At 48.8% G+C, this 25,539-nt stretch overlaps 1 protein-coding gene, 4 non-coding genes and 2 pseudogenes across 5 annotated transcripts; all 7 read left to right on the top strand.

Annotated features, from left to right (window-relative positions):
- The first annotated feature begins 118 nt into the window (after positions 1–118).
- LOC144134111 (uncharacterized) lies at positions 119–1,276 on the top strand (annotated as a pseudogene).
- Positions 1,277–3,746: 2,470 nt separating this feature from the next.
- LOC144134913 (uncharacterized) lies at positions 3,747–4,910 on the top strand (annotated as a pseudogene).
- Positions 4,911–5,000: 90 nt separating this feature from the next.
- Positions 5,001–5,073, top strand: TRNAM-CAU (transfer RNA methionine (anticodon CAU)). Its single transcript has one exon. It is a non-coding gene; the product is annotated as a tRNA-Met (tRNA).
- Positions 5,074–7,550: 2,477 nt separating this feature from the next.
- On the top strand, positions 7,551–25,135 carry LOC144134110 (uncharacterized). The gene is made up of 2 exons (XM_077667090.1): positions 7,551–8,424; positions 24,966–25,135. Exons 1-2 carry the CDS (start codon positions 7,551–7,553, stop codon positions 25,133–25,135), a joined length of 1,044 nt encoding a protein of 347 aa, XP_077523216.1.
- Positions 12,413–12,485, top strand: TRNAV-CAC (transfer RNA valine (anticodon CAC)). Its single transcript has one exon. It is a non-coding gene; the product is annotated as a tRNA-Val (tRNA).
- On the top strand, positions 23,521–23,593 carry TRNAV-CAC (transfer RNA valine (anticodon CAC)). Its single transcript has one exon. It is a non-coding gene; the product is annotated as a tRNA-Val (tRNA).
- Positions 23,695–23,767, top strand: TRNAV-CAC (transfer RNA valine (anticodon CAC)). The gene has a single exon. It is a non-coding gene; the product is annotated as a tRNA-Val (tRNA).
- Positions 25,136–25,539: the final 404 nt, after the last annotated feature.

Raw genomic sequence — 25,539 nt, 5'->3', positions numbered from 1 at the left:
AGCACGGACCCTTTGCAGCACCATTTCATCCGCCTCGGTAGCGCAGTGGGATTCTACTTCCGGCCACCGAGCATGACGGACGTGTGATGACGGGCTCCGTAGGAGCGGCTTCAGCGGCATGACCGGCCGCGGTAACAGGTTCACTGATGAGGAAAATGCTTACCAGGTTGTTCTGCCATGATTGCCTACAGGGCGTTTCGTTGTAAATACAGTTTTTTTGCACGCCGATATCAGAGCCCGCCCGTACCGGGTCGAGGATTTCCGGGATGCCCTAGCTCAGCACGCGCTGCTCCCCGATGTTATCGCCCTGGGGGCGTATCGGATGAGCCACGTCTGGGCAGTCACTCTCAAGGATTCCGAAGCCGTAACGAAGATGTTGAGCGTCGGAGAAATGCTTGTGAAAGAAAGCCGCTGCCTGGTTATTGACCCGACCAATCAGGATGTGCGACTGAAGCTGCACTGGCTGCTGCACAACGTACCGGACGAAGACGTACGTGCTGCCTATGCTCCGTACGGGAAAGTCACGGAAATATCCCGAGAGCGTTGGCGAGTGCGGGGTGTGCTAGAAAAGGGCTCGACAACGAGGCTCGTCACACTGAAATTGAAAGCCGGAGTTAAGCTTGACGACTTGCCGCACCAGCTGAACGTTAGCGGTGAGTTGCAGCTGGTCGTCGTACCAGGCCGTCCCCCGTTGTGCCTATGCTGTCGCAATACGGATCACATCAGAAAAGAGTGTCGAGTCCCACTTTGCGGAGCGTGCCGACGGTTCGGCCACGAGGACAGCCAATGTGCCCGCACTTACGCGAGCATTGCTGGCCCCGGGACCAGTGAAGACACGGTTGAGCTGCTAATGGACGAGGCGGACGCGGAGGACGCGGCCCGTGAAACTGGGCAGCCAGCGACACGGGATGGACCTACGTTGACGCGCCTGACGAAGCGAGGGGCGACGACGTCAACCGCAGTTGCGGCGGACGAACCAGTGCAGCGTGACCTTCCAACAGAACCCGTGAGCACGCAGAAGGAAGCGACGGGAGCTGTTGCTGAAAATCCCGATAACGTAGGACCGGACAACAGCGAGGCTATGGATTACAGCCAGGAGGCTGCCGGCCTCATAGCTGGGAAGCGCTCCCACGAGGAAAGCGTCGGTGAAAAGCCACAGGTAGGCGCTGGCGCTGACGAGCCGCCTTCGAAATCCCCGGGAGTTCGGCGCTCGTCTTTGAAACCACGGCCCAACTTTGCGGCCGAGACACGACAGGCGGGGAAGCCGCCGCCCTAGCGCAGCAATGTGTCTGGGTAAGTGTGTTCCTGTTTTCCGCGGTTGTGGGTGGAAGTACCAAGAAGAGGTAGTTCCAAGGTCCGGAAAGGCCGGCGGAGGACTGCCTGGCGGTTTTCCCGGTGCCTGCAAACGGACTAATGGATTGGCGACGCCGCACAGAGCACACTAAGTCTAGAAGTGTTTCGTCTGTTATGGCGGGCACTGTACATCATATGTCAGCTATTCCTCACGTATGGCGATGAAAGTTGACACAGCTTTGCGCATAGCAACATTGAATGTGAGGGGTCTTGGTGCTCGTAGTCGCCAATGCCAACTTAATCGTCTTCTTGCTGACAATGCGCTGGACATCGTAGCTGTACAGGAGACGAAGATTGAAAGTGAGGAGTTTACTGGGCGTATGGTGTCCACCTTTAGTGCGTTCTTTAATGTCTGTGTTTGCCATTCTGTTGGCACCTCGGGTGGGTGCGCCCTTTTTCTGCGCAATAACTTAGGCATCAGTGTGGAGTCGATTTTTCCTTGTCCAAGTGGACGCCTTCTTGTAGTTGACTTTTCTTTTTCGAAGTTATACTGGCGCATTATATGCGTGTATTCACCGAACGTTGACTCGGAACGACAAGAATTTTTTAACAGATTGAAGTCTAACATTGTTTGTGATAAAGTGCTGTTGCTTTTGGGCGATTTCAACTGTGTGTGTGCCGCTGCCGATCGAGTGAAGCGTCCGCCTGTGCGTGATAGGAGTGCACAATTATTAAACGCTTTGGTTAGTGACAACAGCTTAGAGGATATTGGCAGCATATTTACCTGCGGTAATAGACCGATATACACACACTTTCAACGTGATAGCCATGCCAGATTGGATAGAATCTATGCATCTGTTGAACTTGTGCCCCTTTGCACAGGTTACAAAGTTGAACCTGTGGCGTTTAGTGATCATTGTATTGTGATAGGAAGTTTCGGTGTGAAAGAAAGGTGTACGCGCTTCAACTGGAATCTCTGGAAATTCAATGCCAAACTCTTGGAGCACGATGGATTTTTAAAAGCCATCGTAAATGAAATGCAAAGGCTGCTCGAGGAGCGGCCCAGTCTTTTTGCCGCTCAGTGGGAAGACTTCAAAGAACGGCTAAAAAGTAAAGTCATAGAAAAGAGTTGCTCCAACCGACACAAAGAAAAACAAGAAGAAAAAGTAGTGCGCGAGCAACTGCAGTTTTTTGTAAGCATGGAAAGCTCCGAGCCCGGGAGATATGCAAAAGATATAAGGGATGTGAAAAGCCAGCTTGAAAGACTTGACAGTGAAAGGTATAAAGCAGCACTTATACGCGCAAGGGCACAAAAACTGTGGGCCGGTGAAACACCGACAAAGAGAGCCTTAACAGATGAAAAGCGGTACGCTAGACAGAAAGAAATCGGGCAGATAAGAAATGGTGCTGAAATGTCATGTGATGCCAATGTAATCCAGCGGTCATTTCAAAAGTACTTCAACGACCTTCTTGGCCAAGTAAGAGAGATTGGTGATGCTTTTTCTTCAGACTTTTTGTCGTTCATGCCAAGACTTGAGGATGATGTAAAGGAGAGTCTTGAGGTACCTATAACTGAGAATGATATAGAATCTGCAATTGAGGACTTACAGACCGGTAAAGCTCCGGGACCTGATGGGCTGGGCGCCGAGTTTTACAAAACATTTAAGCCCATAGTCGCTCAGTTACTGCTAAGAGTGCAGGATGAGGCGTATGAACGTGAGCAAGTACCGCTGTCATTCACCACATCGCTTAGTGTTGATCCCAAAATCAGATGACCCAGAGAAGCGTTTGTTGGTGGGGTCCTATCGCCCAATAAGCCTCACCAACTTTGACTACAAAATATTCATGAAGGTCTTAGCTAGGAGATTCCAGAGTGTAATAACAAAATTGGTTGGACCGCACCAGACTTGCGGAATTAAATGACGCAGCATTGCCACGAATGTACACGTCGCATGTACTGTATTGGAATGCTGTGATGCGATGGGGGACCGCATTGCAGTGATGCAGCTGGATTTGGCAAAAGCCTTTGATCGCGTGTCGCAAAATGTACTTTTTCACATACTGGAGCACGGGAACGTTGGCCGCATTATCATAGAAGGCGTCAGAATGGCATATGCAAACTGTACCACACGCATTATTCTAAATGGTGACCTCACAGATAGGCTAATAGTCCGTTGGTCTGTAGGGCAGGGATGCCCGCTGTCGCCCCTTTTGTTTGCGGCATACCTAGAGTCACTATGTTTAGCTATTGCCAAAAGTGACCGCATCTCAGGCTTTCGATTGCAGTCGGCACATGTCAAAATCCTCGCTTACGCGGACGATATCGCAGTCTTCTGTTCCAATCGAGACAGTATTACTGAAGTGATCAGTATCGTTGATAAATTTTGTAAGCAAACAGGGTGTATGGTAAACTGGGACAAGAGCTCTGGATTTTGGCACGGTGACTGGGAAACGAGGCCTGATCACTCCTCCCGGCTGCGATGGTCTTGCCTGCCAACGCAATATCTCGGCGTCCCCCTTAACTGTTATCGAGACCCAAGTGAAAGTTGGAACGAGCGATGCTCAAGGGCGAGGGAGAAAGCAGATGCATGGCAAGGGAGGCAGTTATCAATGTTTTCACGCGCCTCCATCTGCAACCTTTTCCTTGTTTCGAAAATGTGGTACATGATGAATGTTCTGTGTGCGAGTCGGGCCAGCATTCAAAAGATGCATCGCGTGTTTGCTGTGTTTATTTGGGCGTCAAGCTGGGAGAGAACTAGCCGTACCAATTTGTTTCTTTCGGTTAAACGAGGAGGGCTCGGCCTCGTGCACCTATTCTTGCGCCAAGTTGTGTCGCGTTTTATCTTTCTCCGAGATCAAAGGGATCCTTTTCTGCGGACTGTTATCCAGGTAAGGTTGCAGAGACTCCTCCCAGAAATCGCTGTCTCATGCTGTGAAGGTATGTGCGGTGATGTCAATGGGTACATGCGAGAAGTTGTACTTTCTTTTCGACTACTGTACGCGCGTTTTTCACTTGAGTACTTGTGTAATGTTTCCAAAAAAGAGTTGTATAAGAATCTTGTGGAAACAATGCTGCCGATTCCCATTTATCGTTTACAGCACCGTGGAGGCCCCGGACAAGACGTCTTAAAACGAATTAAAAGAATGCCGGTTAAACCAACCGTAAAAACATTCTTCTTTATTTACATTGTAACAAACTTCCTGTTAAGGCGTGGCTGCATGAAAAGGGGATGTTCGTCCCATGGACGACCAACTGCCTACTATGCAAAAATCCTGAAACGGTGGAGCACGTGTTTCTTCAATGTTGGGACCCAATTTTTCATTCGGATGTCCTCCAACGAACCGTGAAAAAAGATTTTCCCCTGGATCCATACGGCATCAGGCTTTTGCCGATCACAAACGAAGGAGGAGTGCCATATGCTTTAATCATGCTTTTGGGCCTCCACAGCCTTTGGAGGACACCAATGCAAGTGCGACATGCCGATGTCAATGTCCGTTCGGTCCGAGAAAATTTTATTGAAAGCGTTGTAAGCCTAAGAGAAGTGTATCGTGCGCGAGCTGAACAGCCATAATGGACCTCTGTTCTGGACGACTTAGTTGTCTTGAGAAGATTTTAACCTCTCCTGTGTCAGCCAAGTAGGCTGCTGCTGTTTTTATTATTTCTACTTTTGTTGTAGCATGTAATAATCGGCAATAAAGAAAAAAAAGCCTCGGTAGCGCAGTAGGCAGCGCGTCAGTCTCATAATCTGAAGGTCGTGAGTTCGATCCTCACCCGGGGCAAGGCGGAGTTTTTTTATATTTCATTCTCCCCTAATCCAGCGTTGTTAACGCTGGGGGACAGCGTGTGTGTCGGCCGTTACGATGTAGGCGTCCACCCTAGGCTTGGACCCATTGCAACAGGTTTTCATCCGCCTCGGTAGCGCAGTTCCACTGTACCTGATGGATTAAGTGCGGCTTTTTACAAAGAATATAAACACGAAATAGTGCCAGTACTGACAGCAGTGTATAATAAAGCCTACAAAGTAAATGAATTGCCTCCGTCTTACGGTACATCCCACACAGTATTAATTCCTAAATGTGATGAAGCAGAAAAGTTACAACAGGTCACAGCATATCGCCCTATCGCACTCACAAACGTAGATTATAAAGTTTTCATGAAGATTTTAGCCCGTAGACTGCAGTCAGTTAATCAAGATATAGTCGGTCCTCATCAGACGTGTGGGATCAAGGGACGCTCCATTGTTACCAATATTCATCGAGCGAGGTGTGTGCTTGAATGTTGTGATCATACAAATAGCGGTGTAGCAATACTTCAGCTTGATCTTGAAAAAGCATTTGAGTTTCGCACGAAATCCTGTTCTCCATACTCGATCATGTAAATGCAGGGTCAATTATTCTCGAGGGAGTGGCCTTGGCGTACCGGAGCTGCACGACAAGAATAATTGTAAGATTTGGGGGCCCCCATCGTCCTGCAGCGTTCGGTGCGCCAGGGTTGTCGCCTTAGCCCCCTTCTATTCTGCATTTACATCGAAGCGTTGTGTTTTAATAGCATGAAAAATGAAAAAATTCGTGGCTTCCAGCTTCAGGCGGCAGAAGTTAAGCTGCAGGCCTATGCGGATGATGTGGCAATGTTCACAGTGAATCAAGGTGTAACCGAGGCCATGGCATGTGTAAAAGAATTCACCAAAGTCACAGGCAATAAAGTGAATTGGTCAAAGTCCCTGGGGTTTTGGCACAGAGAATGGCCAACGAAGCCCGAAAATTTTGCGAACATGTCCTGGGTTACGACCCCAGTAAAGTACTTGGGCGTCCCACTAGACGGTTATCGCGATAGCGAACCGTACTGGAGAGAACAGACGCAAGACATGCGTGAAAAGATTGAGAGGTGGAAAGGGCAACATCTGTCAATTTTCGCAAGGGCCACAGTGTGTAATCTGGTTTTTATGTCTAGGTTGTGGTACGTGATGCAAGTGTTGCATTGTGCAAGGATGAACTTACAGAGATTGCACCGGACCTTTGCCGTTTTTGTATGGGCTGCAGGCTGGGAACGATGCAGCCGGACGAATTTGTTTATGCGGGTCAAGGACGGTGGCCTCAGTCTGGGGCACTTATTTCTGCGGCAGGTCGTAAGCAGATTTTTTTTTTGTGTGTGTGATGTAAGGGATCCGTTCTTGCGCACTGTGTGCCAATTAAGGCTTGGAAATGTACTGCCGGATATTGTTGTCTCTACCGAAAATTTATCGGGACGTATTTTTGGTTACTTTAGAGAGGTTGTCGCGAGTGTTCGATACCTATCTGTTCGGTTTTCGTATGAGTATTTGTCTTCTGTTAGCAGGAAGAAGTTGTATAGGGATTAGTGCGATGTAGTTCTTCCACAACCTATGTACAGGGCCATATACAGTGGAGGCCTGGGACGCGACGTACTTAAGCGTGTGAAGGCGATGCAGGTGCCGCCAAGTGCAAAAACATTCTTCTTTAAGTTACATACCGGAACACTACCAGTAAAGAAATTTTTGGAGGGGAAGCATTTATTTCTACCTTGGGGATCACATTGTTTATTCTGTAAACAACCGGAGACAATATACCGCGTTTTTTGCATTGTTGGGAAGGGGTATACTTCTGGGACATCTTGCAGAGGACTTTAAAAAAGGAATTTCCGCTAGACTCTCATGGAATACGGTACTTGCCTGTAGAGAGTGAGGATGGGACACCATTAGACCTTATTATGCTAATGGGACTCCACTGTATTTGGCGCTCCAGAATGGCAGGATATCATTGCGATCCTGATGCACTGCCAGCCCGGATCTATTTTCAGGAGTGTATGTATAAGTATACTGAAATTCAGAAAATCGCTCCTGAAGCTCCCGAGTGGCTCGAAAGAGTAGAGCCATTGGTGGCGCTTGGAGAGTTTTGAGTTTTAATATGACGAAGCCACAACCCACCAGGAGGATAGTGTTAAGTATTGTTCCCTGTAAATGTATTTGTGTATTCTGGTTCTTGCCGAAGTCAGGCAATAAAGAAAAAAAAGAGTCCATGGTGTAGCGGTTATCACGTGCACCTCACACGCGCAATGTCCCCGGTTCGACCCGGGGCGGAAACATTGGTTTTAGTTTTTTTTTTTTGGCTCGGGTTTCCTGTGTATCAATTTTTGGCAGTCGTGGTCACAATCTTAAGAACAAACAAGAAATCCCTGATTTCATTACCGTTTCCGTGGTGTGGGGATTCGACTTCCGGCCACCGAGCGTGACGGACGTGCGATGACGGGCTCCGTTGGAGCAGCTACAGCGGTCATGTCTGGCCGCGGAAACAGGGCTTTTGCCTCGGATGAAGAGTATCAGGTGATTCTGCCTACCCTTCCTACAGGACGTGTTGTGTTGAACACAGTTTTTTTGCACGCTGACGTGCGGGCCCGTCCTTATCGGGTCGAAGATTTCAGGGATGCGCTGGCTCAGCTGATGCTGCTCCCCGAGGTTATCGCCTTGGGGGCGTATCGCATGAGCCATGTATGGGCTGTTACTTTCGCGAGTGCTGAGGCGGTGACGAAAATTCTTTCTGCCGGCGAACTGAAAGTCAAGGACCGCCGCTGTCTCGTCATCGACCCGGCAAACCAGGACGTCCGCGTCAAGCTGCACTGGCTGCTGCACAACGTGCCCGACGAAGACGTGAGGGTAGCCTTTGCTCCGTACGGCAAGGTGAGCGAAGTCTCCAAGGAGCGGTGGCGCGTCCAGGGTGTCGCCAGCAAGGGGTCGACGACACGCTTGGTTTCATTGAAAATGAATCCTGGCGTGAAGCTGGAAGACCTCCCTCACGAAGTCAGGGTTGGCGGTGAGCTGGCTCTCGTGGTTGTACCGGGCAGAGCTCCGCTGTGTCTGCGCTGCCACGGTACTGGGCACATTCGCCGTGAGTGCAAGGTTCCACGATGCGGCGCCTGTCGTCGCTACGGGCACGAAGAAAGCAGCTGCGTACGCACGTACGCGAGTGCTGCCGTCCCAGTCAACACTGACATTTCGTCCGAACTTGTCATGGACGAGGCTGACGCGGAAGACGCTGCAGCAGAGGCAGGGGACAGTGTGGAGAAGGCCCCTGCTGTGCCCCCTACGGAAATATCCACAAGCGTAGAGGAGCCCAGCAGTAAGCGGCAGCAACAGGTAGCGCAGCCTGCAGAAGTCAAGGCGCCAACGGACGAAGTCTTGAGCGGTGGGGCGTCAGCTCCCGTCGTTCCCCAGCATGGTGACAGCATGGAAGTGTCACATGCATCAACCAGCAACCAAGCAGGGAAGCGACCGCACGAGCACAGTGCGAATGGAGAGCCCAAAGTGAGCGAAGGCGACGAGCCGCCGCAGAAGACTGTTGGTGTCAGGCGACCGACGTTGAAACCGCGGCCGAATGTACAGGCCGATCAACGAGCGGCGGCTAAGCCGCCGCCTTAGTTGGAGTGAGTGCCCTGTGAGTGGTTTCTGTGGGCGTGAGATGGCCTTTTTCGGTAACGGACTGCATGGGCTGATTTTCCAGTCCATACGCAAGAGGCACTTGTGTAAGAGACTTTGGATTACCGGCACCGCACCCATCGAGCACCTCAGACTAGGCAAGTCACCCGCACCGTCGCCTTGTGTCCCGAGGTATGCACCATATGGCTCCTGTACCTAAACTAGATGGCTTCTACACCTCTTAGAGCGTTGCGCATTGCAACAATTAATGTCAGGGGACTGGCTTCCAAGAAGCGTCAGTACCAGCTAAGCCGGCTGTTCGTTGATAATGACCTAGACATAATAGCCGTACAGGAGACGAAAGTCGAAAGACAGGAACAGGCGGACCTTATGGTGCAGCCTTTTACGGCACGCTACAATGTTTGTGTGTGCCATTCTTCTGGCACATCGGGCGGTTGTGCTGTATTTATTAGGAATTCTCTCGGGATTGTCGAGCAGAATTTAACTGTGTGTCAAACTGGCCGTTTGGTTGTAGTGGATTTTTTTTATTGCAATTTGCTATGGAGAGTCATATGCGTGTATGCTCCTAACAGGGAGAACGAGCGCAAGGAATTTTTTGAGCGCGTTGAACCATATGTGTGCTGTGAGCGGTTAATTGTGCTTTTGGGCGACTTTAACTGCGTTTGTAAAGCAGAGGATAGAATTACAAAAAGACTCCTTCGTGACAAAAGTGCGGAATTGTTGAATTCGATTGTGCAAGAAAATGGTTTAGATGATGTTGCTGAAGTTCTTTCGGTAGCGCCGCATTTTACTCACTTCCAGGGTGAAAGTCACGCGAGACTTGACAGAGCGTATGTGTCGCTTGATCTGATTCCTTTGTGCAATAGATACGAGGTAAAACACATGTCTTTTACCGACCACAGCTTAGTTACGTTTACCCTGGGGAACAAAGACAAGAAATCTCGTTTCTCGTGGGACCTGTGGAAGTTTAACGCACAATTACTCGAGGATGAACGCTTTGACATTAAAGTTAATGAATGCATTAAAGCATTGCTATCAGCAGATCCTGGGAACTGGGTAATTAGGTGGGAAGATTTCAAAGAACAAGTGAAAATAAACGCGATTGAAAGGGCAAGCATCATATGCCACGATAAACGTGTTAAAGAAAAAGAACTACATTGCCAACTTGACTTGCTCGTAAGCCTGGAAAGTTCCCAGCCGGGAAAATATAAGAAAGAAATAAGAGATACAAAAAGTAAACTTGAGATTATCGAAAAAGACAAGTATACAGCTGCCATGATACGGGCCCGTGCTGAACGCCTCTGGCTTGACCAAGTACCTACTAAACGCTCGCTTAGTGACGAAAAGAAGTACGCGACTCAGAACGAAGTAAGACAAATCAGGTACAGAAACGAGGTAACGAATGATAGCAAAGTGATTCAGTTGGCGTTTGTTGAGCAGTATCGGGAATTGCTTTGGCGGCGATGGCTTGAAGAAGAGGGGTTTGCAAACACGTTCTTGTCCCGTATGCCAAAACTAGGAGACGATATAAAACAAGGGCTGGAGGTACCAATCAGCGTAAGCGAAGTGGGAAGAGCAATCGAAGAGCTGAGTGCCGGAAAATCTCCCGGTCCTGACGGCTTAGGTAGTGAATTTTATAAGAAGTTCAAAGCCGAACTCACCCAAGCTCTCCACTGCGTCTTCACCGACATTTATGAGACAAAGAAAATGCCACCATCATTTAAAACAGCACACGTGGTTTTAATACCCAAGAGTGAGGACCAGGCTAAACTTCTGTCCGTTGGGGCTTATCGGCCGATAAGCCTAACCAACGTTGACTATAAAGTGTTTATGAAGATTCTTGCCAACAGACTGCAAAAGGTCATAAAGGACCTTGTAGGGCCCCACCAAACGTGCGGTATTAAAGGTCGCACCATTGGAACAAATGTGCACATTGCTAGAACTGTTCTTGAATGCTGCGATGCCTTCGGGGGCCGAGTTGCCATGATACAGCTTGACCTTGCAAAGGCCTTCGATCGAGTGTCGCATGACATTCTTTTCGCCATTCTAGAATATGCCAACGTCGGCTCTGTGATAATACAAGGTGTACAGATGGCGTACGACAACTGTGTTACCCGAATTATAGTGAACAAACAGCTGACTGAACCTGTACCTGTGTGTTCTTAGGTCAGGCAGGGTTGCCCGCTCTCGTCTTTGCTCTTTGCGATCTACCTTGAGCCTTTTCTGTTATCACTGTTGCACAATGATGGGATCTGCGGTTTCACTCTTCTGTCGGCGCAAGTAAAAGTGCTTGCTTACGCTGATGATATTGCTGTTTTTTGCGCGGATCAAGAAAGCGTTAAAGAAGTTGTGAAAGTCTTAGGGGAATATTGCAAAAAGACTGGGTCCGAAATTAACTGGGATAAGTGCATAGGTTTTTGGCACGGTGATTGGGACAGCACACCTGCCGTGTTTGCTAACATGAAATGGACGACCGCCCCTGCGAAGTACTTGGGGGTACCCTTGGAGCACTATAAAAGCAGTACGGAGTTGTGGGGTGAGATAACGCAGAGTGCAAGGAGAAAAGCGGATGGCTGGAAAGGACGTGACCTTTCTGTTTTCGCGCGCGCAAGTGTGTGCAATGTATTTTTAATAGCCAGAATTTGGTATATATTGCAGTTCGTGCTCATTACCCGAGCAAACCTGCAGAAGCTGCATAGAGTGTTTGCTGTCTTTATTTGGAGCTCAAATTGGGAGCGAACAAGTCGAGTTAATCTGTTCCTTCCGGTCAAAAGGGGCGGCCTTGGTCTTTCTAATTTGTTTCTGAAGCAAGTTGTCTCAATATTTTCGTTTCTACGTGATCAAACCGATCCCTTGTTGCGCACAATGTTGCAGGTGCGCTTAGGCAACGTGTTGCCGGAATTTGTTGTGTCCAGTTACCCGGCCACGAATCGTGCTGTAACAGGTTTTTTGCGTGAAGTTGTGGCAGCCTTTCGCACTTTGAGCGCTCACTTTTCTACACAGTATCTATCTGCTGTACCCAGGAAAAAACTGTACAAAGATTTGCTAGATATATTTATACCTGCTCCCTTATACCGTTCCTTTTGCTGCGGAGGCCCAGGCAAAGATGTGTTAAAGCGAGTTAAGAAGATGCCGGTAAGACCGACTGTGAAATCCTTTTTCTTTAAACTTCATACCGGTACCCTTCCGGTGAAAACATGGCTAAACGATAAAGGCATTTTTGTGCCCTGGACCACCGACTGCATACTCTGCAAAAAACCCGAGACCATCGAACATGTGTTTATCGACTGCTGGGACCCGGTTTTCCACTGGGACATCTTGCAAAGAACATTGAAGAAAGAACTACCTGTAACTCCTTATGGCATCCGGTTTCTACCTGTAGAAAGTGAGGAGGTTCCTTACGACATGTTTATGCTACTGGGCCTCCACAGCATCTGGAAAACGAGAATGGCGGCCAGGCACGCCGACGCAAATGTGCGACCAGTGAGAGAAAACTTTATAGAAAGTGCAGATTTCCTGAGAGATGTTCTCCGCAGTCAACCCCAGCCGCCGGACTGGGTGGCAGTTATGGATGAACTGATTAACATGAAAAAGTTTTAACCCATTGTCTCGGCCAAAGTGTGGCTAGAGATTTTTATGTATTGTTTACCGGCAATAAAGAAAAAAAAACCGTTTCCATGGTGTAGCGGTTATCACGTGCGCCTCACACGCGCAAGGTCCCCGGTTCGACCCCGGGCGGAAACATTGGTTTTAGTTTTTTTTTAGCAATGTGCTCCCTGCGCATCAATTTTGGGCAGTCGCGGTCACAACCTCCAGAACAAACAAGAAATCCCTGCTTTCATTCCCGTTTCCGTGGTGTAACGGTTATCACGTGCGCCGCTTTCTTCGAGCACTCCAGTGGGTTATTTGCCAACTGCTCCGTTGACATTGATCGTTTCAAGAAGGACTTCCTTTTGTTGATGCCCAGCCTAGACGACAGTACGAAGGAACTATTGGAGGCAGCTATCTCAGTAGAGGAGGTGAAAAACGCTATTGAAAGCTTGCAGCCGGGGAAGTCTCCGGGCCCGGATGGACTGACCTCAGCCTTTTATAAACGTCTAAAAAGAATAATTTCACCAGTTTTAGCTGCTGTCTATAATGAGGCATTCGATCTCAATGTACTGCCGCCTTCCTTCACATCCTCCCACACTGTTCTTATACCGAAATCAGAAGACCCCTCTGTATTGCGCAGAGTAACTTCTTACCGTCCAATTTGCCTCACAAATGGAGACTATAAGATAATGATGAAAATTTTGGCTAAGCGATTGCAGACAGTCATTACTGACCTGGTGGGGCCGCATCAAACGTGCGGTATTAAAGGCCGATCTATTTTCTCAAATATACATGTAGCGCGTAGTATCCTTGAGTGCTGCGACGCAATGGGCACACAAGTGGCAATGATCCAAATTGATCTGGAGAAAGCTTTCGATAGGGTCATCATCATCATCATCATCATCATCATCATCAGCCTTACTACACCCACTGCAGGGCAAAGGCCTCTCCCATGTCTCTCCAATGAACCCTATCCTTTGCCAGCTGCATCCACCCTTTGCCTGCAAACTTCTTAATCTCATCCGCCCATCTAACCTTCTGCCGCCCCCTGCTAGGCTTACTTTCTCTTGGAACCCACTCCGTTACCCTTAAAGACCAGCGGTTATCTTGCCTTCGCATCACATGCCCTGCCCAAGCCCATTTCTTTCTCTTGATTTCGACTAGGATGTCATTAACCCATGTTTGTTCCCTCACCCACTCTGCCCGCTTCCGATCTCTTAACGTTACACCTATCATTTTTCTTTCCATGGCTCGCTGCGTTGTCCTTAACTTAAGCTGAACTCTTTTCGTTAGCCTCCACGTTTCTGCCCCGTAGGTGAGTACCGGTAAGATTATGCTGTTGTACACTTTCCTCTTGAGGGAAATTGGTAAACTGCCACTCATGATCTGCGAGAATTTGCCATATGCGCTCAACCCCATTCTTATCCTTCTAGTCATCTCCCTCTCATGATCCGGATCAGCTGTCACTACCTGCCCTAAGTAGACGTATTCCGGCACAATTTCTAGGCTCTCGCTGCCAATTGTGAACTGTTGTTCCCTTGCTAGACTGTTGAACATTACCTTGGTTTTCTGCATGTTAATTTTTAGACCCATCAATCTGCTCTGCCTGTCTAACTCGTTGATCATGATTTGCACTTCACCTCCTGAGTGACTCAGCAAGGCAATGTCATCAGCAAATCTCAGATTATTTAGGTATTCTCCATTTATTCTTATCCCCAACTGTTCCCAATTCAGGCCTCGAAATACCTCCTGCAAACATGCGGTGAACAGCATTGGCGATATCGTGTCTCCTTGCCTGACGCCCTTCCTTATTGGAATTTTATTGCTGACTTTATGGAGGACTATATTAGCTGTGCAGTTGCTATATATATCTTCCAGTATTTTGACATAAGGCTCTTCTACCCCCTGATTACGCAATGCCTGTATGACTGCTGAGGTTTCCACTGAGTCGAATGCTTTCTCGTAATCAATGAAAGCTATATATAGAGGTTGGTTATATTCTGCGCATTTCTCTATCACCTGATTGATAGTGTGAATATGATCTATTGTGGAATATCCTTTACGAAAGCCTGCCTGATCATTTGGTTGATTAAAGTCTAACGTTGCCCTGACTCAATTAGCGATTACCTTAGTAAATACTTTGTAGGCAACGGATAGTAAGCTGATCGGCCTGTAATTTTTCAAGTCCTTGGCGTCTCCCTTCTTATGAATTAAGATAATGTTTGCATTCTTCCAAGCTTCTGGTAGAGTCGAGGTCATAAGGCATTGCGTATACAGGGTGGCTAGTTTTTCTAGCACGACGTCCCCTCCATCCTTCAACAGATCTGCTGTTACCTGATCCTCCCCAGCTGCTTTTCCCCTTTTCATTGCTTCTAAGGCTTTCTTTACTTCATCTTTCATTACTGGCGGGATGACGCATTGCTGTGCACTGCTGTCTTTCTCATTGGCGCTCTGATTACATTGGCTACTGTACAGCTCTGTGTAGAACTCTTCGGCTACGTTAACTATCTTATCCATATTGCTAATGACATTGCCCTGCTTGTCTCTTAATGCATACATCTGGTTTTTACCTATGCCTAGTTTCCTCTTCACTGTTTTTAGGCTACCTCCGTTCTTTATAGCATGCTCGATTCTCTCCATATTAAACTTCCTTATGTCGGCTACCTTGCGCTTATTTATTAACTTTGATAGCTCCGTTAGTTCTATTCTATCGGTAGTGTTAGATGCCTTCATGTTTTGGCGCTTCTTAATCAGATCTTTCGTCACCTGAGATAGCTTCCCGGTATCTTTTCGAACTGTCCTACCGCCTACTTCTACTGCGCACTCCGTAATTATTGATGTCAGGTTATCGTGCATTCAATGAACATCAAGATCATCTTCCTCAGTTAAAGCCGAGTATCTGTTTTGCAGCGCTATCCTAAACTCCTGTGCTTTCCCTCTTACGGCTAACTCGTTAATGGTTTTCTTCTTCACTTCACTTTATTACCTTAAAGACCCCACTTTGGGGGTGTTACATAAGGGGTGGGAGTACAAATATGGGTTGAATATGGTTGCTTACATGATATTTATGAAATGCATATTTAAATTGTTCACAAAACTTGATTGGCAGGTGATGGCATCAACGTCGTGGGGAAGGCCATTCCAGTCTTTAGCAGTGCGAAGAAAAAAGGATGCGGAAAAAGTGACGGTGCGGGAGCGTTGGCATGACACTTGCAGTGGATCGCCGGTGCGATGAGATATGCGAGCGGGCGGTGTGATGTAGGGTGGTTGTCCGAGGTAACTGTAAAAAAAACTTATGAAACAGACTAAGAGAAGCAATGCGACGACGATGGGCAAGAGTTGATAAACCTGATTGTCGTTTAAGTGACGATACACTGATGTCGTATGAATAGGCAGAATGAATGAACCTCGTGGCGCGATTTTGGACAGATTCTAGTGAACTGATGAGATATGCTTGTTGCGGGCTCCAGATAGCAGATGCGTATTCTAGTTTTGGTCGAATGAGTGATTGGTAGGCGAGAAGTTTAATACTTTGAGGGGCGTGCCGTAGGTGACGTTTCAAAAAACCCAATGACCGGTTAGCTGATGCGACGATGTTCGTTACATGAGAGCGCCAGGAGAGATCCTGGCACAAGGTGACACCTAGGTACTTGTATGAGCATACAGATTCTAGTGGAACGTTAGCAACGGAGTAAGAGAAAATATGGGGGTTACGCCGGCGGTGAAAAGATACGAGTTTACATTTATTAGGATTAAGCGACATTAGCCAGTCATCGCACCAGGCATGCACTGTGTCAATGTCGTTTTGCAGCTGTGATTGGTCAAAGGTGTTGGAAATCGTGTGGTAAATAACGCATTCGTCTGCAAACAGACGAACATTGCAAACCAGGTTTGAGGGTAAGTCGTTTATGTAGATTATGAATAGGAGGGGAGCAAGTACAGAACCTTGGGGTACGCCTGATGTTACTGGAAGAGGGTTGGAACTCTGGCTATTAACGAGAACAAACTGGGAGCGCTTAGAAAGGAATTCTTCGATCCACAATAAGACGTTAGGATGCAGTTTTAGCATGGTTAGTTTTAGCAGTAAACGCCTGTGGGGAACTTTATCAAATGCTTTAGCAAAGTCTAGAAAAATAGCGTCAGTTTGTAAATTTAGGTCGAGGTTAGAGTGAACGTCATGAAGAAAGACGGCCAGTTGAGTTTCACATGACAAACCCTTGCGAAACCCGTGTTGTGAGGGATGAAAGAAGTTGATAGCGTCAAGAAAGTCCATGATTTGAGAATAGATGACGTGTTCCATGATTTTGCAAGGTATGCTGGTTAATGATATCGGACGGTAATTTAAAGGAGAATCTTTGTTACCGGACTTAAAGACGGGAATGACCTTTCCCACTTTCCAGTCATCCGGAATGGAACCTGTAGAAAGCGACTGTGAAAACAATAACAATAAGTACATTGCAGAAATATTATTAGTGTTGCGCAGTATTTTGGAGTTAATTTTGTCGACGCCGGCCGATGATGAAGTTTTAAGGTGTTCAATGAGCGAGGTAATGCCGGCTTCAGAAAACGCGATAGCAGGCATGCTGGACTCTATATTGACGGCGAAAGTTGCAGTTGGTGGGTGAATTTCATTAGTGAACACGGATGAAAAGGCGTTATTAAAAATGTCAGCGCACTCAATGTCATCAGCTTCCTCTCCAGACTCTTTAGTTAGAGTGATGGTATGTGCCGGGTGCTCACTTATGACCTGCCAAAACTTTCTGGGATTGGAAGTCAACAATTTGGGGAGGTCGTTGTGAAGGAAAGAGTATTTTGCGTAGCGAATTTCTGATAGGTAGGTGCGTTCGGCTGTATAGTATTTTTCCCATGCGCACTCGTCGTATTGCTTTAATTTTGCCGCACGGAAAAGGCGCTTCTTTTTATTGTCGAGTCTTTTTATCGTTTTGGTATACCATGGTTTCTGGCGGTCCGAGTGGAAGCTTATTTTGGGGATGTATCTATCGGTTAGTTCCCTAACCTTTTTCTTAAAACGGGACCAATTGTCATTTACTGAATTATCGTGAAAAGATGCTTCAAATGTTGTGAGATATTGGTTTAATTCAAGACTAAAGGCTTCATAGTTTCCTTTGTCGTAGAGGCGAATAGTTTTGTTTTGATTCTGGCGTCGTGATGGGTGGAACTCAAATGTGGCGTGGATTACTTTATGGTCGCTGATTTCGCGTAGATAAGTGATAGATGAGAGGGCTTCCGGGTGGGTAGTCAGGATTAGATCTAGGGTGTTTGCACCGCGGGTCGGTTCAGATACCACTTGAGTTAAGTTGAAGTTTAGGCAGACCTCGATAAAATCATTCGCTTCCCTGTTGCCGACAGCTGTCTGTGTCTGGCAGTTGATTTCTGGAAAATTGAAGTCTCCAAAAAGAATGATATGCGCTTTTGGGTATTTCCTCGTTAATTGGCTGATCACGTCGTTAAGAATTCGAGAGAAATCGGAGTTGGTATTTGGCGCTCTATAACAAACGCCCAGCAGTACGGTTTGGGGCGCAGCGCGACAAAGTAGCCATACTATCTCAAGGTCTGATGGAATATTAATAACTGTACACGAGAACTGATTGCTAACTGCGATGAAAACGCCTCCACCTCGAGCGGATGTGCGATCTTTGCGAAGAAGGTTAAAATTCGGTAAGTCAGCAAGAACTTCAGTATCGGTGATGCCATTAGTGAGCCATGTTTTGGTAAGTATCAGCAAGTTACTAGCAGATGAACACACAAGATTGGAGATGATTTCACGTTTCGGAAGAAAACTACGTATGTTTGTGAAAATCGCCGAAAAGGAAAGATTAGGCTGGGGGGTGGTAGGTACATGAGCGGCTGGGGGCTGGCGGCGCAGCAACCGCTATGGTATCTCTTTTACAGATTGCGATGGTTCGTCGAAGATATATCGTCGGGAACGGATGAACAGGGTTTTGTATCGCAAAGAAAAACGGTTAGTCTTGCTTTTGGCAAATGTAACTAGATGTTTGCGCACATTGCGAACGCGGCGTGAAAAATCTTCACCGACGGAGTAGTCAGTGTTCTTGAATTTGCGGCCATTAGCTAGAATTTCGTCCTTCGTTTTGAAAAGTGCGAATTTGGCAATTAACGGACGGCAGCGATCAGGTTCGTGGCGCCCAAGACGGTGAGTGCGGTCTATTGTTTTGGGGTCGAGGGTGATGTCCAAAAATTCGGAGCAGTGGCGAATTAGTAGCTTTTCAGAGTCGGCCCACGTTTCAGATGGGTCAGGGTCCGGAATGTTGTAGAATATGAGGTTGTTTCTTCGTGATTGGTTTTCTGCTTCGTCTATGCGATCCTCGAGATCACAGAGCTGGCGAGTTGCCTGGGTGGTGTGAGTGCTTAGGCCTTCTATCTCTGTGCGTAGTGACTGTATGGTTTGGTAATGACCTTCAAGAGCGCTGATGCGCCTGCTTAGATCAGAAATAAGGTTGTCTGTTGTTAGTAACTGGTTTTTGAGGTCTGTAACTTCCGCGATTAATGTCGACTGACCGGCGGACAATTTTTTAAGTTCCGTAACTACAGTTTCGAGTGAGGCAGGGCCGGGGTTAGTCTCTATGTCGCCGGACAACAAAAGCAAGGAAATAATGACATCAGAACACTCAGTGACAATGGCAAGGCAGCATTGCGGGCTCGGCAGCTGTATCAAAAAGTAATCACTAGATTTCTTAGCGTAAAGACAACATGGCTTACTAACCAGCATGGCGAAGCAGAACGGGTTAAGCGACCGCATCGTGGCACTGCCACCGAGCCCACAAAGCGACGCCGGTGGCCGAAGCTGCTTAAAAGCTGGAGCGGGAGAGGATGTTGATGGCGATGGTGTTTCCAACTGTCTGTCGAGGGTGCAGTGCACTGAAGTCGGCGCACGATCGGGCGAAGCGGTGATGGCGCAAGGCTGGCACATATCGGTTCGGTTGAGAGCGGGCGTCCATTCCGGCGAGATGTCCGGTGGACAGGCAGCAAGAGGGGCGGGGAAAAGCGTGGTAATCCAGAGGGGAGCGATCACCTGCATGGCGAGGCAGAACGGGGTAAGCGACCGCATCGTAGCACAGCCATCGAGCCCACAAAGCGACGCCGGTGGCCGAAGCTGCTTAAAAGCTGGAGCGGGAGAGGATGTTGATGGCGATGGTGTTTCCAACTGTCTGTCGAGTGTGCAGTGCACTGAAGTCGGCGCACGATCGGGCGAAGCGGTGATGGCGCAAGGCTGGCACATATCGGTTCGGTTGAGAGCGGGCGTCCATTCCGGCGAGATGTCCGGTGGACAGGCAGCAAGAGGGGCGGGGAAAAGCGTGGTAATCCAGAGGGGAGCGATCACCTGCATGGCGAGGCAGAACGGGGTAAGCGACCGCATCGTAGCACAGCCATCGAGCCCACAAAGCGACGCCGGTGGCCGAAGCTGCTTAAAAGCTGGAGCGGGAGAGGATGTTGATGGCGATGGTGTTTCCAACTGTCTGTCGAGTGTGCAGTGCACTGAAGTCGGCGCACGATCGGGCGAAGCGGTGATGGCGCAAGGCTGGCACATATCGGTTCGGTTGAGAGCGGGCGTCCATTCCGGCGAGATGTCCGGTGGACAGGCAGCAAGAGGGGCGGGGAAAAGCGTGGTAATCCAGAGGGGAGCGATCACCTGCGAGCTTCTTCCGTTCCCTCTTCAAGTCTAAGCTAATTCTAGACCTTACCATTCTATGGTCGCTGCAACGCACCCTTCCGAAGACGGCCACATCCTGAATGATGCCAGGTCTAGCGCATAGTATGAAGTCGATTTCATTTTTAATCTCACCATTGGGGCTCTTCCAGGTCCACTTCCTGTTTTCTCGTTTGCGGAAGAAGGTATTCATGATCCGTAAATTATTTCTATCCGCGAATTCGACTAATAACTCTCCCCTGCTATTTCTAGAGCCTATCCCATAGTCACCTACCGCGTGGTCGTCAGCCTGCTTCTTGCCCACCTTCGCATTGAGGTCGCCCATCAGTACAGTGTACTGCGATTTTACTCTATTCATTGCTGATTCTACGTCCTCATAGAAGCTTTCAACGGTCTGGTCATCATGGCTGGATGTGGGTGCGTAGGCCTGCACCACTTTCAGCTTGTACCTCCTATTCAGCCTAATTACTATAGCTGCTACCCTCTCGGTAATACTGTAGAGCTCCTCTATGTTGCCAGCTATATCCTTATTAATGAGGAATCCCACACCAAGTTCTCGTCTATCCTCTAACCCGCGATAGCACAGTATGTGTCCGTCCTTTAGTACTGTATACGCCTCACCTTTCCTCCTAACTTCGCTAAGCCCTATCACATCCCATTTAATTCCCGTTAGTTCCTCGAACAGCACTGCTAGGCTAGCCTCACTAGCTAAAGTTCTAGCGTTAAACGTTGCCAGGTTCAGATTCCAATGGCGGCCTGTCCGGAGCCAGAGATTCTTAGCACCCTCCGCTGCGTCACAGGTCTGACCGCCGCAGTGGTCAGTTGCTCTGCAGCCGCTGGGGACTGAGGGCCGAGGGTTAATTGGTTTGATCATAGAAGGTTGTGGCCAAGTACTACACCAGGGTGGCCAAATCCTGCTCTGGTGAGAGAGTGCGTTGTCGGTTCTGGTCACCGAGATAAGGCCGCACTCCAGGCCTGGTTATGCAATTCCATCGACACGTGGATTTTTCTTTTTTTTTTAAACCCGGTGGAGAATTGCGCGGCGCCAGGATTTGAACCCCGGTCCTCTTGCACGCGAGGCGGATGTTCTACCTCTACGCCATCGCTGCATTGCATGTAGGGTGCCTCATGAAATTCTTCTGTGCATTCTAGATCATGTGAATGTGGGTAGAATCATTCGAGGCGGGGTCGCCATGGCGTACCAGGATTGCACGACAAGTCTAATTGTCAACAAGGTTGTGAGTTCACGCATTCCAGTCAAACGCTCGGTGCGCCAGGGTTGCCCTCTTTCGCCACTGTTGTTTTGTTTGTATATAGAGTCATTTTGTTTGAGCGTGATACAGAGCGATTGTATGCGCGGTTTTAAACTACATCAGTTAGAAGTCCGACTGTTGGCTTATGCGGATGATATAGCCATGTTTTGTAATGATTACGACAGTGTAACACAGGCTGTTAAGTGTGTTAAAAGTTTTTGTGCGGCCAGTGGCAGCGCGGTAAACTGGAGTAAGTGCCTGGGATTCTGGCACGGGGATTGGCCGGAGGCCCCAGACACTTTTGCCAACATGAGTTTTACTACGACTCCTGTTAAATACTTGGGAGTTCCTCTTGAGTGTTACAAAGACAGCGAAGCCTACTGGAGGAGTGAAGTGGATAAAATGAGGGAAAGAGTGAATAAATGGAATGGATGGAATTGGTCAATGTTCTCGAGAGCCACAATTTGCAACATATTTTTAGTGAGCAAGCTTTGGTATGTCCTTCAAGTCTTGCATTGCTCCAGGGTTCATATCCAAAAATTTCACCGGGTGTTTGCAGTGTTCGTGTGGGCATCTTCCTGGGAAAGATCAAGCCGCACCAATTTATTTCTACGAGTTCGAAATGGAGGACTCAGTTTGTCACATTTGTTTTTGAGACAGGTTGTCAATCGGTATTTATTTCTTCGGGACGTTAAGCACCCGTTTCTACACACTGTCTGTCAACTTCGCCTGGGGTAGTACTTGCCTAATATGGTTGTCTCTGCTGGCAGTATGCCCGGTGGAGTGCATGGTTTTCTACGCGAAGTTGTGGTTTCATGAAGGTTTTTGACGGCGCTGTTTTCACTCCAATACCTGAGTGAAGTCAACCGGAAAAAACTGTATAAAGACCTCTGTAGTGTGGTTCTCCCCGTGCCTTTATATCGGTCCCATTACAGGGAAGGTATAGGTAACAAGGTACTAAAGCGTGTTAAGGCAATGTCAGTCCCGTCTGGTGTTAAGACTTTCTTTTTTTAAATTACACACTGGAACTCTGACTGTCAAACCGTGGATGGCTGAAAAAGGTTGTTTTGTTCCCTGGGGTACTCACTGTATAATATGCAGAAAGGAGGAGACAATTGAGCATGTGTTCCTTGAATGCTGGGATGCTGTGCTCCTTTGGGATGTGCTTCAGCGCACAATCAAAAATGAATTTCCGCTTGATGGGTACGGAATTCGCTACTTGCAAAATTGAAAGTGTTGACGTACCCCATTTGATTTGATCATGCTAATAGCCTTACACAGTATTTGGAAATGCAGAATGGCAGTAAGGCACGCCGATCTCGATGCAAGACCGGCACGTCAATATTTGAAAGAAAGCATAAGCAACTTTGTTCAGGAGAAAAAGATGCTGGAATGTAGTCCAGAGTGGCTATCACGTGTTGAGTTATTATTGGCGATGAAGGAATTTTAGCATGAGCGTGACCGCACAAGCTGGGCGGCCGTTGTTTTAACAAAGATGCTGATTGTGTTTTAGTGCTTATGTATGAATATGTGTTTTCTTTTCATGTGGGTCAAAATACCGGCAATAAAGAAAAAAAAAGGTTATCACGTGCGCCTCACACGCGCAAGGTCCCCGGTTCGACCCCGGGCGGAAACATTGGCTTCAATTTTTTTTATCCTGTGTGCTCCCTGCGCATCAGTTTTGGGCAGTGGCCGTCACAACCTCCAGAACAAACAAGAAATCCCTGCTTTCATTCCCGTTTCCGTGGTCTCGCGGTTATCACGTGCGCCTCACACGCGCAAGGTCTCCGATTCGATCCCGGGCGGAAACATTGGTTTTTTTTTAGCTATGTGCACCCTGCAGATCAATTTTGGGCAGTCGCTGTCACAATCCCCAGAACAAACAAGAAATCCCTGGTTTCATTCCCGTTTCCGTGGTGTAGCGGTTATCACGTGCGCCTCACACGCGCAAGGTCTCCGATTCGATCCCGGGCGGAAACATTGGTTTTTTTTTAGCTATGTGCACCCTGCGCATCAATTTTGGGCAGTCGTGGTCACAACCCCCAGAACAAACAAGAAATCCCTGCTTTCATTCCCGTTTCCGTGGTCTCGCGGTTATCACGTGCGCCTCACACGCGCAAGGTCTCCGATTCGATCCCGGGCGGAAACATTGGTTTTTTTTTAGCTATGTGCACCCTGCGCATCAATTTTGGGCAGTCGTGGTCACAACCCCCAGAACAAACAAGAAATCCCTGGTTTCATTCCCGTTTCCGTGGTGTAGCGGTTATCACGTGCGCCTCACACGCGCAAGGTCCCCGGTTCGACCCCGGGCGGAAACTTTGGTTTAAGTTTTTTTTAGCTATGTGCACCCTGCGCATCAATTTTGGGCAGTCGCGGTCCCAACCTCCAGAACAAACAAGAAATCACTGCTCTCATTCCCGTTTCTGTGGTGTAGCGGTTATCACGTGCGCCTCACACGCGCAAGGTCCCCGGTTCGACCCCGGGCGGAAACATTGGTTTATTTTTAGCTTTGTGCACCCTGCGCATCAATTTTGGGCAGTCGTGGTCACAACCCCCAGAACAAACAAGAAATCCCTGCTTTCATTCCCGTTTCCGTGGTCTCGCGGTTATCACGTGCGCCTCACACGCGCAAGGTCTCCGATTCGATCCCGGGCGGAAACATTGGTTTTTTTTTAGCTTTGTGCACCCTGCGCATCAATTTTGGGCAGTCGTGGTCACAACCCCCAGAACAAACAAGAAATCCCTGGTTTCATTCCCGTTTCCGTGGTGTAGCGGTTATCACGTGCGCCTCACACGCGCAAGGTCCCCAGTTCGACCCCGGGCGGAAACTTTGGTTTAAGTTTTTTTTAGCTTTGTGCACCCTGCGCATCAATTTTGGGCAGTCGCGGTCACAACCCCCAGAACAAACAAGAAATCCCTGCTTTCATTCCCGTTTCCGTGGTGTAGCGGTTATCACTTTCTACTTCCGGCCACCGAGCGTGACGGACGCAGGATCGTGAGCTCCTGCGGAGCGGCGACAGCGACCCTTGCTAGCCGCGGAAACAAGATCGAAGGAAACGACGATACGGATTATCAGGTGATCTTGCTGCAGCTGTCTACCGGACGTGTGGTTTTAAACACACTTTTTCTGCACGGCAATGTTCGTGTTAGGCCCTTTCGGGTCGAGGATTTTCGTGATGCGCTGGCCCAGGCTGGTACGCTCCCTGACGTGGTGGCTTTGGGGGCGTACCAAATCAACCACGTTTGGGCTGTGACTTTCAAGACCGCTGAAGGAGCCAAGAGGCTTCTCGCCTTCAAGGAACTCAACGTGAAAGGACGGCGATGTCTTATTATTGATCCGGAAGACCAACAAGTCAAGCTACGGCTCCACTGGATGCTGGAAGGCGTGGCCGACGAAGATATCCGGACGGCTTTTGCTGCGTTTGGGAAGGTAACCGAAGTTACACGGGAACGGTGGCGCCTCCAAGGCGTCCACGACAAGGGATCTACAACACGAACTGTGCTCCTAAAACTGAAACCTGGTTTGAAGGTTGACGATCTGCCTCACCAGATACGTGTCGCCGGGGCGACCGATGCAGTGCTTGCGCTGTCATGGCACGGGCCACGTTCGGCGAGAGTGTAAAGTGCCCCGGTGTTCGAAATGCAGGCGTTACGGCCACGCCGATCACGACTGCGTCTGCACATACGCAGCGGCAACCGGGCTGGCGATGGGAGTCGACACGACGGAGCACATTATGGACGTCACCGAGACAGAAGAGGCGGAAAACGGAACCGACGTGACGACGAAACCGGCGGTGACGACGGAATCTTCTGGGCACCCGAGCGGCGACGGAAACACGGCCAGCGGTGGTGGGAAGTAACCGGGGACGGTAATTCCTGCTGGGACAAATGAAGGGTCATCCATCGACGGGACCAGTCATCCGGCTAAAAAAGTCGACCAACCACCGACCAGCGAGAAACAGATGGACCAGAGCGGCGCCCTTGTGACGACCGTCGCCGCCCCAGCCAAGCGACCTCACGACCTGACCGACAACGAAGGGGACAAGCCCGCAGCTGGCGGCTTTGAGGAGTCGCCAGCAAAAACAGGCCAGTCCAGGCGATCAACACTCAGGCCAACGCCCAACCTTGCGGCAGGCAAGCGGGTCGCCGAGAAGGCGCCTCCACTGCCTCCGCAGCAAAACCAGGCATCCGCTCCTGACGGCTCCGGTGGTGGCAACGGCGTCTAGCTTCGTGCTAGACGTGAAAGGTGAGCACGGTGCTCTCG

Source organism: Amblyomma americanum, chromosome 5 (assembly GCF_052857255.1).
Source record: "Amblyomma americanum isolate KBUSLIRL-KWMA chromosome 5, ASM5285725v1, whole genome shotgun sequence".
Taxonomy (NCBI): Eukaryota; Metazoa; Arthropoda; class Arachnida; order Ixodida; family Ixodidae; genus Amblyomma; species Amblyomma americanum.
The sequence above is the reverse complement of the archived record's forward strand: the minus strand, read 5'-3'. Positions and strand labels throughout refer to the sequence as shown.